This window comes from Bidens hawaiensis, unplaced genomic scaffold (assembly GCF_021521415.1).
Source record: "Bidens hawaiensis isolate Kalapana, Puna unplaced genomic scaffold, B.hawaiensis_p1.1 tig00061876_1, whole genome shotgun sequence".
Classification (NCBI taxonomy): Eukaryota; Viridiplantae; Streptophyta; class Magnoliopsida; order Asterales; family Asteraceae; genus Bidens; species Bidens hawaiensis.
Genome location: NW_027501103.1, coordinates 1 through 14,806, shown reverse-complemented (window position 1 = coordinate 14,806; position 14,806 = coordinate 1). Strand labels below are relative to the sequence as shown.

Below are 14,806 nucleotides of genomic sequence, written 5' to 3'. Positions count from 1 at the left end.
GCACAATCAGTAAATGATTTTTTGTTTTAGGGTGTAATGGTGTTGTATTCCTATATATATATATATACATATATATATCTCACACACACAATATAATAATAAAACCAAACCCACACCGGCGACAGCTTCTCGTCACCCCACCCCTTGTCGCCCACCGACACAGTGTTCTCGCCCCTAAGCCAAAATTGTCGCCCAAGTTTGCCGCCCACTAAAGCATCACCTAATAATTTGAAAACTGCATGGACCTCTGTTCTGTATGAAGGCTTATTCGCCAATACTAACGGGGATTTAACCCCATATTCGCCAATGCCCAAAGAGAATAAGAAGCTAGGTGACAGGATGTGGTATTTCACCAATGCTGACCTCATTTGTCATTTAAATAAAAAACTCAGCCCCCATATTATATATACAATGCTCTATACATGAAGATCCACCATTAACATAACCTATATGCGCCCAAAAGAAACACCTTTTAAATTAGTTTTTTTTTCTTACAAACCACGATAAAACGTGTCAAAAAACAAGCAGTGACATTATTTCAGAAGGCTGTCTATGTGCATCCAAGAGTATACAATACATAATCAACACCTTTTTAATATTTAATTAATAATAACTATTATTGATATTAATTTTAACCTTCAAAGCAGGATCTGCAGGTGCTCAAACCTCATAATGAGAACCCTCTTCTCTTTGTATCTCATTTGTGTTTGTCACAACTGAACTCCCTGCACCACCAACATCCGCCACCACACCACCACCACCAGAATCTGCCGCCACACCGCCAGATTCAGATATCTTTGTAATCCTCTGTAATTCATCGCTCACCTCAGCCGAACGAGCTAAGAACTGTTCATCAGTCAACTGCTCCTTCTCAAATGGTGATTTTTTGGGTTGCCTGATGGCGGCTGCTGCTTCTGCCATTGCTACAGGAGGCGGTTGCGGTGGGACCCATGAAGAAGTACGTTGGACAGGTCGCTCATTGGTCGCACCAGGATAGCCTGTCTTGTTCTCCTCGGCATCAATTTCAGTAATTCTAGCATTCTTTTGTTGCCACCATGGCGCTGCACCGTCCCCGTTGTAGACAGATGCAGGCCCATTCCCAGGCCCATTATCTTGACCATAATAGTTAAGCCCGTTGCTGTTTTCAGGAGGATAGGTTGAGCCACCCTGTGACTGTACCGCCTCCCAAGGCTAGTCATTAGAACCATAAGTATTAGTAAAAAGCTGAAAATATTGGCTAGATATGTGCATGGTTCAGTTTTGGGTTCAAACCGAATCAAGTTGAGTATAAAACTTTGGAATTAAATATTTTTGTTAGTTAATTAAAGGATAACATTATTTATTAAGTTCTTAAAGTTACTTAAAATTCAAAACTGATAATGAAATCTATATATACGGTTTAGTTTTTCAGTTTAAATTACACGCAAAACCGAAACCGAACTAGAAGTTTGACTTTCACGAAAACATAAAACCAAACCGTTGGTTTTTGTTTTCTGTTCCGTTTTTCGGTTTCATGAACACCTTTAGAAATATGTGTGCAAAACTTAATGTTTTATAAAAAATAGTAAACTATGAGGAATGTAGAATTTGAACCTTAGGTTTTGGTGCTAAGCGAGGATTTGATACAGGTTGGTCAGGGTTTGGTGGCAGATCATTAATTTCCTGCAACATATGAGCACAAATAAGTCTCCACAAAAAGCAAAAAAAAAAGGAAAAGAAAGAAAAAGAGAATTTCAATTACCCGAATGTTGGGAGGCCTCTCGCCTCTTTGAATCATAGACATTATCTGCAAGTAAAAGCGAAAGCGAAAATTTGTCAAAACTTTAGTCTTTATAAAATTAAACAAAAGTTATCTAACTAGATAACTAGAATACAAAAATGTGACCTCCATATAAGATTTTGGGTGAGGTGGATTAGCAGAGGGTTCTATAGAGGCAGGTGGTGGTGATAAGGATCTTGCTGTTCATAAAAATAGTAATCATTATGCTATTTAACAACTAAAATATAATTAAATAGAAGGGAAATATTCATGATTTGTATTTGAACGGTAGTGATTACTTGAACGTGAGTCGTAGTCGGCCCTGCCATTTGTATAAGATGGCTGCCATATTCAAACATAATTAAATTAAACATACATATAACTGATGGCTTAACTTGGTCTTTAGTAATCCAAGATAATTCTATATCTAACTCACCCTTGACGGTGTGACTTGAACTTCTCGCCCCTGACTACTGCTTTGACCTGATTGTATATAGTGTAAATGTTATATTTTGTTAGGAAAACAATTTCCATATGAACAAAGGCAACTTCTTCTATACCTTCCAACTTCTTTATTGAAGTACTCATTGACTTCATTTCCTGTACTTGCGCATCAAATCGACTCAAAAGTTCCCCAAAGAATCTCTTATCTGAAACAAGCAAAGATTTCTTCAAATACAAACATTAAAAGGGGAAAATAAAAAAAAATGAAATTGAGAAAACAAAGATACCTTCAGATTTTGACACCAACAACTCCTGGCTAGCACGTGCCACATCTGATGCTGCTGCTGCAGCAGCTTTAGCTGCAGCAGCAGCCTCTTCAGCCGCTGTTGGTTTTTTGTCAGTTTTATTTGCAACATCTTCTTCAGCATCTTCATTTACCACTTTACGGATCCAAGATTTCAATCTAGGAACAACAGCATTCTGAAATAAAAATTTGTCAGATGACAACATGATTCGATAAAAGCCTTAACAGAACAAGAATGAATATTAATATTTTAATGAAGCAATTGTTTGTCATTATTACTAGGCCTGTAAACGAACAGGAGGCTCAGTAAACTGTTCGTGAACTATCTCGTTTGTTCAATTTGTTCATGAACACCAGATTACGTTCGTGCGTTTACGTTCACTTATGTTTATTAGATTACGTTTCTTTTGAGTTCGTTCATTTATGCTCGTTTATATATTTAGTTAATTTTTTTGGCCCATTACAGTTTAGTTTATTTTTTTATTTTAAAATATCCCCCGCTACAATTTAGTCTAACTAGATGCTGTAATTTATTTTTTAACCGATGTTCAGTCAGTTATGTGCGTTAATATGTGTTCAGTTTTTTTCATTCGTTTAGGTCTGTTAACGTTCATAAACCGTTCGTTTATCCATTAACAAACAAGCATACACAAACCCAAAATATATTCATTTTGTTAACGAACGAAAAGGAACAAGAAAACAGCTTTCATTTAATTGGTCGTGTTCGACCGTTTGTTCGGTTAAAGTTAAACAAATAAACATAAACATGCCCTGTTTGTGTTCATTCGGTCTGTTTACAAGCCTGTTGCATACCTTAAAAACTACAGCTGTTCCAACTCCTGAAATAGCAAGAACTCCTACAGCAAGAAACGCTTGTGACCAATGGAACCGCGGTCCAGTCAAGGCCCCCAACCTAGAAACAGGAGCCACTGTTGCAGGTTGCAGAGATTGAACTGATTGAACCGGTGCTTGCGCTTGAATATTTGATGTAGTCTGTGGCTGACCACCTATCATCACATACAAGATATAATATTCAGATACAACAATGAATATTATAGTGTTAATAAAGCTGTATAACTTTCTATAAACAAACAATTTTCACCTTGATTTGCGACAGCTGGTTGAGTAGTTGAAACACTAGGAGATTCATCCTGCAATTGACATGATACACAAAACAATATTATAAACGGTCTTGCAATTCCATATTATGCATAACAATATTTAAACACGCGTACTGGAACACGACGAAACGCTTCATCTATTTCCTCCTTTGTGAGGCCCTTTCTCTCAAGAAAAGATCTTCTATACAAAACAGGGGATCCTTTAACTTTTGGATGTGAAAGAAACTTCACAGCATTCTGCACTTGGTCCTCTCTTATCGGTTCTGTGTTGACAAATATTGATGTGTCTTGTGCAGCCCCTTTGTTAGCATCTTGTTGTTCAGTAGTCACTGGCTTTACAGCCTCTGGAACTGCAGTTATGAGTAACTCGATTTACAGATATGAACAACACACATATTGTCGGGTTATGAAGACTTTGGGGCAGTTTTGGACTCATGGAAGTCGACTGGTAGAAGCACATAGAAGGTCGATTTTTTAACAAAGTTATTTTAATCTTGCAACCCAAGTAATTAACCCTAGACTAGTTTCTTACAAAATACCCTGCGTATGTAATTCTAATCTTTGTACTTGAGCTAATTAATAAAGAGAAACCTAGTAGCAGCCATGGACATAGGTTTCACACCGAAACCGAACCACGTTTATTGTCGTGTTCGTTCTTATTTTCTGTATGTTAATCGTCTGTGTACGGTGTTTGCTTATACTCTCCAGATCACGGTTGTAAAAACCACGCCTAGCCGTAGTTACCCCACCGGCTAGTTGCCGATTAATCACTATTTGATCAAAATCAGTGAATACTAAAAATTTTATATATAAAATTTGGTGTATGTGTGTGTGTATATTTTAAAAGTTTACCTATAATTTCCTATCCGATTAATCAGTTTTCACTACCCCACCGCCAACTAGCGAGTTCTACAACAGTGCTCCAGATACATCCGATTACAATATACGAATTCATATTAACCAGAAGGAATACTTATAATCAAATCAATTTGAAAATTGATTTGATTTGATTTGATTTATCCTAATCCAAATTAAAGTGATGTTCAAGTGTTGAAGTGAATAATAATAATAATAATAATAAAGGTAATTAAGCTTGTATATGGATGAATTGAAAGTCGAGAATAGAATAAGACCTGGATTTTGTGGATTTCCATCAGTAGGGTTTGGAGGAGTTGACGACATCTTCACGCTGCACAATTCATTACAGAATGAATATAAATAAAAAATATTATAAACCGATACACATACAGCTTCTTCTCTCGGCACGAAGAATATTAAAGGTGACCGGAAAGTATGACGTCACCGAATGGATCAGCACTCAGCAGCAGTAGAGGCGATGGGGTGTGTGCTCATCCGCACCCAAACTTTTTGCATTTATTTTTATTCTTATTTCCACTAAAACTTCAACTAATTAATTGCTACTGATCTTATGTTTCGTTATGGTCCTTACAGTTTCTATTGGTTTGTAAATTAGTCATTACATTTTGTGGTGGGACTGGGTTGTGTTTTCGTGAGATACAGTGAAAAAAGACCCGGCAAATAATTTACGATGACGGGATGTCTTATGTTATAACTTATAAGAGTTTATTGTGAGATCAGTATTTTGTTAACGTAGAGTTATTAGCTTGAATTTGTCAGATAGATGTTAACATTTATGGTAGTTTTAAGTAATGTCGGATTAAATAATTACGTATATATCGTGGTATTATTACTATTTTGTAAGAAAACGATTGTATTATTTATATAACGGTAGTTGACGTTTTCTTATAAAAATTAAAATTACACAAACATGCTTAATCGGATGTCACAACATAAAGAGTATTGATATAAGGTTAATCGGTTTTATTTTCTAACAAATAAAGATACATATTAAAGTAAATCTATAAGCTTTTATGTTTCTTACTTTCCTTTTACTTTTCAATCGAATAACCTTAAATTAAACTATTGGAATATTGGTTAAAAATATGAAAATGATGGTTTAAATTTTGGTTAGTTTTTAATTTATAGACAAAATGGCAAAACAAGTCCTTTATGTTTTCATGGTTTTTCAATAGTCATCATTTGGAAAACTTAATGACTGAAACCATATTCTGTGTTTCAAAAATGTTTCACGTTACGTCATTTTTCACTAACCCAGTTAAATTTTTTCGTTAACTCTGATCACATGACCTGCACATGAGGGTAAATACGTAATTTCATAGTCCAGCTCATAAGGGTAGTTTGTAAATTGATGTGTTTATTTAATAATTAAAAATTTAGAATTAAATAAATAAATATATTTAAAAGAAAAAAACTCTCTCTCTCACTTCATCTCTCTCTCTCTCTCTCTCCCTCCTCCCTACATCTCTCTTTACCGTATATATCCCCCCTTGTCTCACGCCACCACCACCACCACCACCACCCTTGTCTAACGCTGCCACCACCCACCGGACCAGCACCATCTCTTATTCCTCACACTCCCAAACCTATCGACTCCCCAATTTCAACACCTAAATACCTTGATTAACAAATTAAAATGAAACAAACCATGAAATAAAAAATTAGTGATATTTCCTATTGAATGCCAACTCCATCAGTTACCCACCACTGCCACCGCTCACCGCCTGCCGTTAGTTCAAAACTGACAAAGATTGGCCAAAGACACAAACGTATTTCTTCCACATATCCTAGATTTCAAAACCCTAGATGTGTGGGTCGAAGACAAACATCAAACTTGGAAATTTGGGGGTTTTTCTAGAGAGAACGACGAGAATAGTGTTGAAAAGAAGACCGACGACTAGATCGCTATTTGTGTCGCCGGAAAAGTGAACCATAATTCGAAACCCTAGCCGCCGCTGAAAAGGTATGACCTAATAAAGTCACCAGCCATATGGTGCTGGAGTGGTGTTTTGTGGTCGTTGGTTATGAGCTGTTGGCCGGATCGGGTGAGAGGTGTGTGTACATGTGTGAGACAGAGATAAGAGTAGAGAGAGAAAGTGGTTGTTAGGTGATAGAGAGAGGTTATAAAAGGGGGAAAATGAGCTGGACCATGAAATTACGCATTTACCCTCATGTGATCAGAGTTAACGAAAAAATTTAACTGGGTTAGTGGAAAAGGACGTAACGTGAAACATTTTGAAAACCCATAATATGATTTCAGTCATTAAGTTTTCCAAATAACGACTATTGAAAAACCATGAAAACATAAAGGACCTGTTTTACCATTTTGTCTAATTCATACAATTAAAATGACACAAATGAACATAAATAAATCTCATTCAATCTTGATTTTTACTTGTTCATATCTAAAAGAAGTAAGGTAACATGACTTGACTACTGAATGCTCTTAAGCAATTTCTCTAAACAAATCTTCTGTTGAACCAAGCTAAGAGATTTTGATCTCTGTATAGCATTTTCAATCAGGATCACTGTTGATGCTTGTGATGCATTCACCTGCATATCAATTTCAGCAAATTCAAAACTATATTCTAAAACAAAGTGAACTTGTTCAAAAAAACATTTATGCAACAATATGAACGTATTGTTTCAAGAATCATACCCAAAATCGACCATTTATGCCAACTGCTATCTCAAACGAGAGTTTCTTTCTGAGCCCTTCAAGAACAAGATGAGACGGAGAACTCATCAGCCTGAAAATATCAGTTTTATGCATCAAGTAAGTTTCAATGAAATAATAACCAAGTTCAACATATTTCGAATATAATAGTAACTCACTTCTTCTAACAATAAAAGGTTAAAAACCAATCAGATTTCATTTAAAAAAATTAGGTCACTTTACTGAGCTAACCCCATAGTTATCAAATGCGTTAAGCGCACTCAAGGCGCATAGGCCTCGCTTGGGGCTTAGGCGCAAAAAAAGAGAGGGCCCGGGGAAAAATAAGCGCACTTAAGTAAAAAAATAAAAAATGTGTTATATATATGAAAAATAATACTATTATTCAAATAAAATAAACAAAAGCTATTATATATATATATTTTTTATTTTGAAACAATTTGTTTTTCATTTTTTTAGATTTTCGGATATCCGGTTCACTATCCGAACGGATATCCGAAATTTCGGATATGGATTCGGATAGTGAAGTCCATTATCCGAGTTTGAACACCCCTTGATTGGTGTATTGTATTTTAATATTTTATTCGTTTATTTATGGCATAAAAAAATTTATTCTTTTATTTCTAATCATTAAATTTGTAAAATTACACAACTACCTCATGTATTTTGCAGATGATGGTTTTAATGAGAAAAATAAATACTGTTTGGTGTGCTCTTGGTGATTACATGACTGCAAAAAGAGTGGTGTAGTATCCAATATCCATTGCTTCACTCCTTCACCATTTTCTATTCTATTCTATCACCTTACCTTACCCCCATTTCAATTCAATTCTCAATTCAATTCAATCCAATGGCTGCAGTAATTATTCCGATTTCTGCAAAATGGGTCTCCCCAAAATCCCTTCAATTCACAACCCTCAATTCACTCCCAAAAAGACGCTCACTCACAGTCAAATCAGCCTCTGAAAACACCCAGCAACCGTCTTCCAAACACCCACTTGCAGTTGTTCTTGATATCCCTCGAACCATCTGGAAACAAACCCTGCACCCGCTAAGCAATTTCGGGTTCGGTCTCACGAGCATTTGGGAAGGTGGGGTGGGGTTGTTTATTGTTTCCAGCACCGTCTTACTCGCACTCGGTTTGGTGTGGTCAAGAGCCCTTTTCTTAAACTCTAGGTTTAGAAAGTACATTGCTGTGTTTGAGTTTTCGCAGGCTTGCGGGATTGAAACCGGTAAACTGGTTCGGATCAGAGGGGTTACCGTGGGTAATGTTATCCGCGTTAACCCCTCGTTAAAATGTATCGAAGCCGTTGTTGAGGTTGATGATGATAAAACTATTATTCCTAGGAATTCATTGATTGAGGTGAACCAGTCTGGCCTTTTGATGGAAACTATGATTGATATTACGCCCCGGGATCCTGTCCCAACGCCTTTGGTTGGGCCGTTGGATCCGGATTGCGTTAAAGAAGGTGTCATTGTGTGTGATAGAGAGAAGTTGAAGGGGCACCAAGGTGTAAGCTTGGATGCGTTGGTTGGAATCTTTACGCGTCTTGGAAGAGAAGTTGAACAGCTTGGTGTCGCGAATACTTATGCATTGGCTGAGCGGGCTGCCGCTGTTATTGATGAAGCCAGACCATTGCTTTTGAAGGTCTCATTTTACATTCATTTGTTGGTAACTGCATATGCTAAGCGTACACTAGTGGTTCAAAACTGTAGAGTAATATTTACTTTAGTTATTTTGTACGTTTAGTATGTTAACTTCATTTGTACCCCGATGCTTAGCATTCGCATTGTTTTTTGATGCATCTGCCATATGATTAACTTGGTTTTAAAAAGCATGCTAGAACAATAGATTGACTCATAACAATAAGTTGTAATGTGTTTTCGTGCACCATTAATAGACTACGTTCTCAGATCCAAGCAATGGCTGAAGACGTTCAACCTATGCTGGCAGAGGTTCGAGACAGCGGTTTATTGCAGGAAGTTGAAAGTTTGACCAAAAGTTTAACTCAAGCATCGGAGGATCTGAGGTATCTTATAAGATCTTGTGTTCCTGCACATATATATTTTGAAACATCGTGTTTTATATGATATGTTTGTGATTTGGCAGAAAAGCACATGCATCTATTATGACTCCAGAGAACACCGAGTTGATTCAGAAATCCATATACAACCTTGTTTTTACTTTGAAGAACATTGAGGTAGGTTATCAGTTGATCTTCATTTTCTTTTTTGAACATATATTTCTTGAGAAACGTTTGCAACTTTCAGAGTATAACTACGGATATTCTGGGATTTACGGGTGACGAAGCTACTAGGAAGAACTTGAAGTTGGTCATTAAGTCACTCAGCAGGCTATTATGAAGACCAAAAGCTTGATATAGAATCAAAATGTTTTGCAGTGAAAGTGTTTATAGATCCTGTTGTGATTCAGTGTTTACTAGCACGTGGGTCGTTAGTCATTACATAATGACCCGTAGGATTGAAATTTCAAAACATTGGTTACTAATTTGTATTAGAAAATTTTCAAAATAGTATGAACAAAACATTATTTATATAATAATATGTTACATCAAGTTCAGTATATAATAATATCTTCATGCCTTGCCAATGAACTCGACATCGAACAGGAGAACTGAATCTGGTGGAATGATGCAAGATCCTGCAAATGAATGCATCATTTGAACATTGTTAGATTCAGTGTGTTTTGATTGTCGGTTTTGAAATATATGTTTTATGTTTACCTCCTCTGCAACCAGCTCCTCGCTGGCCATACCCGAGTTCTGGAGGAAGCTTTAATGTTCGTTTTCCTCCTAATTTCACAATTTATAACATGAACCGTTAACATGATTCAACACCAAGTTAAAATTTGCAACTCTTTACACGTTTCGTTAAGCACAAAATTTGTAATCTACTCTTCAACTTCTATTTTAAGGTGTTAATTGTATTAGTATTATTTGTAAACCATGTTAACAAGTTGTTAAGACTTGTCATATCATTCCTGTTATCTAACTAATTCTTGTAATACGATTCACTTATCAAACATGTAGTGTTGGTCTTTAACCTAATAACACAACATATTTTATCAACTCGATCTATCAAAGATTATCGATATGACGAAAGTGGGTTTCGTACCGGCAAGCATAGGAGGCACACCATCACCACCAAGTATACCTTGATCCCATCCTTTAATCACCTGAAAATGTTTTTAACAGTAAATCTTGTTTCTACTCTACTTTAGATCAATATTTCTAAACTAGTTCTTTAAAAGACGTGTCCTATCAAATTGGTTAGCCCCATTTTGGACCGGTACTCACGTTTATTTAGGGCTGTAAATGAACTGAATCGGACAAGGCCTTGTTCATGTTCGTCCGTTAATATATATATATATATATATATATATATATATATAGTGTTAAAGGTATGGTTGATTACCTCACCGACGCCGATTCGAAAAGTGAGGGGTTTTCCTCGATTGTAGCTGCTATCAAACACCGTTCCACTTTCAAGTTTGCCAACATAATGTGCCTGTGACAATATAAATTAGCATGATGAATATGAATATGAATATACCGGATTAATTGTACGTTTAATTAAGTTGCTAAATGAAGGCGATCGACGTACCTTGATGAGTTGTCCTTTCTCAGCCTGAGATCCATATCCAAGAAGCTTGTCACAAAACGCAAGTCCTGAATCAGCCACGGTGAACTCACACTCTGCTGCTTCGGCTGATGTAACCACGTCGAAAACGGTGAGAACCAGTCCGAAACCAATGGTGTGTCTTCTACTTGTCAACTTGAGTGCGTGGTTGTTATTGTTAATGGAATTGGAACAAGAAGCTGCTGGTATTGAGGTTAAACTGATGGTTTGGTGGTGCGATGGCAATGGCAATGGCGATGGCGATGGCGATGGAGAGAGAACGGAGGGGAGGAGGAGGGTGGTGGTGGCCATTTCTGCACCATCCACACTTGGAAGGGAGGAGGGATAAGGTGGGAAACTTAAAATAAAAACCAAAGGAAAAAAGCAAAATAATTAGAAAGCTATACAATGCGCGAAAGAATATCGGATATTGGTCAATGATCGATATTTAAGATATCGGTTATCGCGGTGGGATATCGGTAATTTTAATATCATGCACAAATACATATATGTGTTGGTATCATTTAAGAACTTTAAAAAAGTTAAAAACTCTTATGAACTCTTAACAACCAAATATTTTTATAATTTTTTTATATATTAACATTATTTAAGAGTAGTTTTATCATATTTTATATATAAATTTTGTATTACATATATTAGTTACAAGTTTGCATATGTGTAAAATTTATGTACTAATAAATTTACATATGTGTTAAAAAACATAGATATGTGTTACATCGGTAATTTTATCAACGAAAAATGATTAACTTATGTGTCAAATGGATGTGGACATTTATGGTAGTTTGAGTAATGTCAGATTTAAATGTCCATTTTTCTATTTTTGGTTGTCTCAATTTAAATGTCATTTCTATACATATAAATTCAATTTCCAATTGTGTCATTACTATTACATATACTAGATGTTTCATTTTACAAAACAAGTGAGCATATGAATAACTTAAAGGACATTATTGTCATTTTATAGCTCATAAAATAAAAGATCAAACATTTCTTAATTTGTGTGCTTTGGGTTTCATGACATTTAAAATGGGACGGAGGGAGTATATGTATGTGTATATATGGTGGTATCATTAATATTTTGTTAGACAACGATTGTTGTACATACAAACACGCTTAATTAGGCCACCCGGGGTGGTGCGTGGTGAGCCACCATCACGCGTGATGGCCTCACGCACACCGCCGCCGGTGCCTCATCTAGCGTGATGGCTATCACGCTATGAGGGGGTGGGGAAATCGAGAAAAATGGAATGTTGGAGGGGAGGGTTTTGGATTTGAAACCCCCCCCCCCCCCCCCCCCCTCTACCAAATTCCATCACATGTGATGGATTTGGATTTGATAACATGACACACCACCATTGGGTGTGATGGGCAATGAAAGTTAAACCACCCCTCCCCTTAGGTGATACAACATAAACAAGGTATATACGGTTAGCCAGTTCTTTTTTGTAACAAAGAAAAGCTACACATTAAAGTAAATCTATAACCTTTTATGTTTTTTACTTTCCTTTTTACGTTTTAACTGAATAAACTTAAAATGTGAAAATGATTGTTTAAAACTTTAAATTTAGGTTAGTTTTTAAGTCATATAATTAAAATGACACAAATAAACATATAAATAAACCACATTCAATCTTGATTTTTAATTGTTCATATCTAAAAGAAGTAAGGTAACATGACTTAATCACTGAATGCTCTTAAGCAATTTCTCTAAATAAATCTTCTGTTGAACCAGGCTGAGAGATTCTGATTTCTGTATAGCATTTCCAACCAGGATCACTGTTGATGCTTGTGATGCATTCACCTGCATATCAGTTTCAGCAAATTCAAAAACAACTGAAAAAAAAAACATTTATGCAACAATATGAACTTATTGTTTCAAGAATCATACCCAAAATCGACCATTTATGCCAACTGCTATCTCAAACGAGAGTTTCTTTCCGAGCCCTTCAAGAACAGGATGAGGCAGAGAACCCAGCAGCCTGAAAATATCAGTTTTATGCATCAAGTAAGTTTCAATGAAATAATAACCAAGTTCAACACTGTTAGAATATAATAACAACTCGCCAAACTATAAAAAGTTAAAAACCAATCAGGTTTCATTTAAAACGTTTAGGTCACTTTACTGAGCTAAACCCATAGTTATCAAATGCGTTAGGCGCACAGGCCTCGCTTGGGGCTTAGGCGCAAAAAAAGAGAGGGCTCGGGGAAAAATAAGCGCTTTTAAGTAAAAAAATTAAAAATGTGTTATGTATAAGTATGATAATACTATTTTTCAAATAAAATAAACAAAAGCTATTGTATAACATTTAATATCATCTAATTAGTACCAAAAGTTCTAAAACTGTCAAGATTTGAATGTAATTTAAAAAAAAGAATTACAAAATGTATCAATATAACGCCTTTTGACTTCTTCTATTCAATAGCACCCCTTGTGTTTCTTTCGCTCGGCTTCTATCGTGTTCTTGGCATAGACAATGCCGAAGCGTTCGCCTAGGAACTAGAAGCGCATTTATTGAGCTTCGCATGAAAAATGGGCCTAGGCGCAAGAAGCGAGGGCTTTTAATAACTATGGCTAAACCTAATAAAAAGTAAATGCGAACAACGTGACGGGCCAAAAAAAATTTAAATGAATATACAAATGAACGAACTTAAATAAACATAAACTAACAAAAATAAATGAACGTAAACGAACAAAGATAAACGAATTTAAATGAACAAACATGAACGAGTCACACACATGTTCATTCGTTTATTAAATAAACAAAGTAACAAACTTCCCACTGCGGTTCACTCAACGTTGGTTTTGTTTAGAGGACGAAATTTAGGTCACTTGAAAAAGCAAAATTTATACAAACTTCTAACAATGGAACAAAATTAAAACCTGAGTGGTTCTTTTTAGTTAAATAAAAAAGTGTGACTTTAGCAGAACACTGAAGAAACTCGGTTGCCAGTTGCTACTATATGACACATTCACAATAAACTAAATTTGTTAATTAATGATTACAGAAATTATATAAATTCTTACGCTCTTGCGAGGCCAGTGGATGATTCAAACATATAGCCTTCTTTAAGTACACCATATTCTGCTGCTTTGCCATTATCTATAAAAAAAGTATGATGAAATATAAGTATCTAACTCTAAACTAATACCCAAACTGTGATACTAGTAAAAACATTACTAACCATCCATGCATGAAAGCTCGGGGTTCATGCCAGTGTTGGCACTGACCACGCGGACATACAACAAAGTTCCCACCTATAAGTCAACACCTAGGTCAAATGAGAAGTTCTGCTAGATATATTTAACAGAAATTAATAAACAAAAAAGCGGTATTGTTATTATTATACCTCAAACTTTGGTATGTTCCTTCTAGTTCCTCCTTCAAATGCCAAAACAGGTAGAAATGCTAGTGCGGGTCCTTTAATATCCACAAGAAAATTCTGAAACACAAACAAATAACAAAAAATAAGAATAGAAATTAGACGAAAACTTAAGCCCAAAAATCATTCTATATAAGACTTAAAATAAAACTTACTTCTGGTTTAGTATCCACCACGACTCCAAGAACATTATCCCCAGCACTAGGTACATACTACAAAATACAAATAAACTCAAGATAAATTATGATAGGATAACATTACTTTGCAAAACACAAATCCTAATATTCCAATTAACATATTCATATACAATATTAACACGTAAAACTTTATAAAGAGGTGACATTAGATAATATAACTGAAATCCCAAATGTGACAATATATGAATGATATAAGTTATATAACAATAAGCTTACTTACTCTCTTTTGGGAGGTTTCAACCCAATATTTGTTAGGCTTCATAAATCTCAACTTCCCAGCCTTCATTACACAAATGGAATCACCATCCTAACAAACATACAAAATTTATATAAAAATCAAGCTAGGGTTTTGACATCAAAATCAATTGGTGGATCAATTAAAGGAAT

The 14,806-nt window shown here is 35.6% G+C and overlaps 4 protein-coding genes across 4 annotated transcripts; 1 reads left to right on the top strand and 3 right to left on the bottom strand.

Moving 5' to 3' along the window:
• Nucleotides 1–511: 511 nt before the first annotated feature.
• LOC143603458 (peroxisomal membrane protein PEX14-like) lies at nucleotides 512–4,850 on the bottom strand. The gene is made up of 12 exons (XM_077080241.1): nucleotides 4,762–4,850; nucleotides 3,743–3,978; nucleotides 3,610–3,658; nucleotides 3,321–3,514; nucleotides 2,491–2,683; nucleotides 2,320–2,409; nucleotides 2,196–2,242; nucleotides 2,059–2,101; nucleotides 1,886–1,959; nucleotides 1,742–1,786; nucleotides 1,594–1,662; nucleotides 512–1,191 (listed from the first exon to the last, which is right to left on the bottom strand). The coding sequence occupies exons 1-12, from the start codon at nucleotides 4,808–4,810 to the stop codon at nucleotides 661–663; spliced, it is 1,620 nt and encodes a 539-aa protein (XP_076936356.1). The 5' UTR covers nucleotides 4,811–4,850; the 3' UTR covers nucleotides 512–660.
• A 3,181-nt stretch (nucleotides 4,851–8,031) lies between these two features.
• Nucleotides 8,032–9,602, top strand: LOC143603459 (protein TRIGALACTOSYLDIACYLGLYCEROL 2, chloroplastic-like). Its single transcript, XM_077080242.1, has 4 exons — nucleotides 8,032–8,829; nucleotides 9,096–9,211; nucleotides 9,292–9,382; nucleotides 9,453–9,602. Exons 1-4 carry the CDS (start codon nucleotides 8,032–8,034, stop codon nucleotides 9,543–9,545), a joined length of 1,098 nt encoding a protein of 365 aa, XP_076936357.1. The 3' UTR covers nucleotides 9,546–9,602.
• Nucleotides 9,603–9,705: 103 nt separating this feature from the next.
• LOC143603460 (peptidyl-prolyl cis-trans isomerase FKBP13, chloroplastic-like) lies at nucleotides 9,706–11,155 on the bottom strand. Its single transcript, XM_077080244.1, has 5 exons — nucleotides 10,806–11,155; nucleotides 10,617–10,709; nucleotides 10,317–10,377; nucleotides 9,926–9,994; nucleotides 9,706–9,843 (listed from the first exon to the last, which is right to left on the bottom strand). Exons 1-5 carry the CDS (start codon nucleotides 11,130–11,132, stop codon nucleotides 9,779–9,781), a joined length of 615 nt encoding a protein of 204 aa, XP_076936359.1. The 5' UTR covers nucleotides 11,133–11,155; the 3' UTR covers nucleotides 9,706–9,778.
• Nucleotides 11,156–12,454: 1,299 nt separating this feature from the next.
• Nucleotides 12,455–14,734, bottom strand: LOC143603461 (uncharacterized). Its single transcript, XM_077080245.1, has 7 exons — nucleotides 14,640–14,734; nucleotides 14,378–14,434; nucleotides 14,190–14,282; nucleotides 14,025–14,097; nucleotides 13,867–13,942; nucleotides 12,730–12,820; nucleotides 12,455–12,642 (listed from the first exon to the last, which is right to left on the bottom strand). The coding sequence occupies exons 1-7, from the start codon at nucleotides 14,703–14,705 to the stop codon at nucleotides 12,523–12,525; spliced, it is 576 nt and encodes a 191-aa protein (XP_076936360.1). The 5' UTR covers nucleotides 14,706–14,734; the 3' UTR covers nucleotides 12,455–12,522.
• Between the last annotated feature and the right edge of the window lie 72 nt (nucleotides 14,735–14,806).

What these genes read in the sequence shown, in the direction of transcription:
- LOC143603458 (XM_077080241.1), bottom strand. Translation starts at nt 4,810, where the DNA reads ATGTCGTCAACTCCTCCAAACCCTACTGATGGAAATCCACAAAATCCA. An exon ending in TGGAAATCCACAAAATCCAG is followed by an intron (nt 3,979 to 4,761) that starts GTCTTATTCTAT and finishes TCATAACTGCAG; the next exon opens with TTCCAGAGGCTGTAAAGCCA. An exon ending in TTCAATAAAGAAGTTGGAAG is followed by an intron (nt 2,243 to 2,319) that starts GTATAGAAGAAG and finishes ATATACAATCAG; the next exon opens with GTCAAAGCAGTAGTCAGGGG.
- LOC143603459 (XM_077080242.1), top strand. Translation starts at nt 8,032, where the DNA reads ATGGCTGCAGTAATTATTCCGATTTCTGCAAAATGGGTCTCCCCAAAA. An exon ending in CCAGACCATTGCTTTTGAAG is followed by an intron (nt 8,830 to 9,095) that starts GTCTCATTTTAC and finishes CTACGTTCTCAG; the next exon opens with ATCCAAGCAATGGCTGAAGA. An exon ending in CAAGCATCGGAGGATCTGAG is followed by an intron (nt 9,212 to 9,291) that starts GTATCTTATAAG and finishes GTGATTTGGCAG; the next exon opens with AAAAGCACATGCATCTATTA.
- LOC143603460 (XM_077080244.1), bottom strand. Translation starts at nt 11,132, where the DNA reads ATGGCCACCACCACCCTCCTCCTCCCCTCCGTTCTCTCTCCATCGCCA. An exon ending in TTCGAATCGGCGTCGGTGAG is followed by an intron (nt 10,378 to 10,616) that starts GTAATCAACCAT and finishes AAACATTTTCAG; the next exon opens with GTGATTAAAGGATGGGATCA. An exon ending in TGTGCCTCCTATGCTTGCCG is followed by an intron (nt 9,995 to 10,316) that starts GTACGAAACCCA and finishes TTGTGAAATTAG; the next exon opens with GAGGAAAACGAACATTAAAG.
- LOC143603461 (XM_077080245.1), bottom strand. Translation starts at nt 14,705, where the DNA reads ATGAAGGCTGGGAAGTTGAGATTTATGAAGCCTAACAAATATTGGGTT. An exon ending in TGGTGGATACTAAACCAGAA is followed by an intron (nt 14,283 to 14,377) that starts GTAAGTTTTATT and finishes TTTGTGTTTCAG; the next exon opens with AATTTTCTTGTGGATATTAA. An exon ending in CGAGCTTTCATGCATGGATG is followed by an intron (nt 13,943 to 14,024) that starts GTTAGTAATGTT and finishes CTTTTTTTATAG; the next exon opens with ATAATGGCAAAGCAGCAGAA.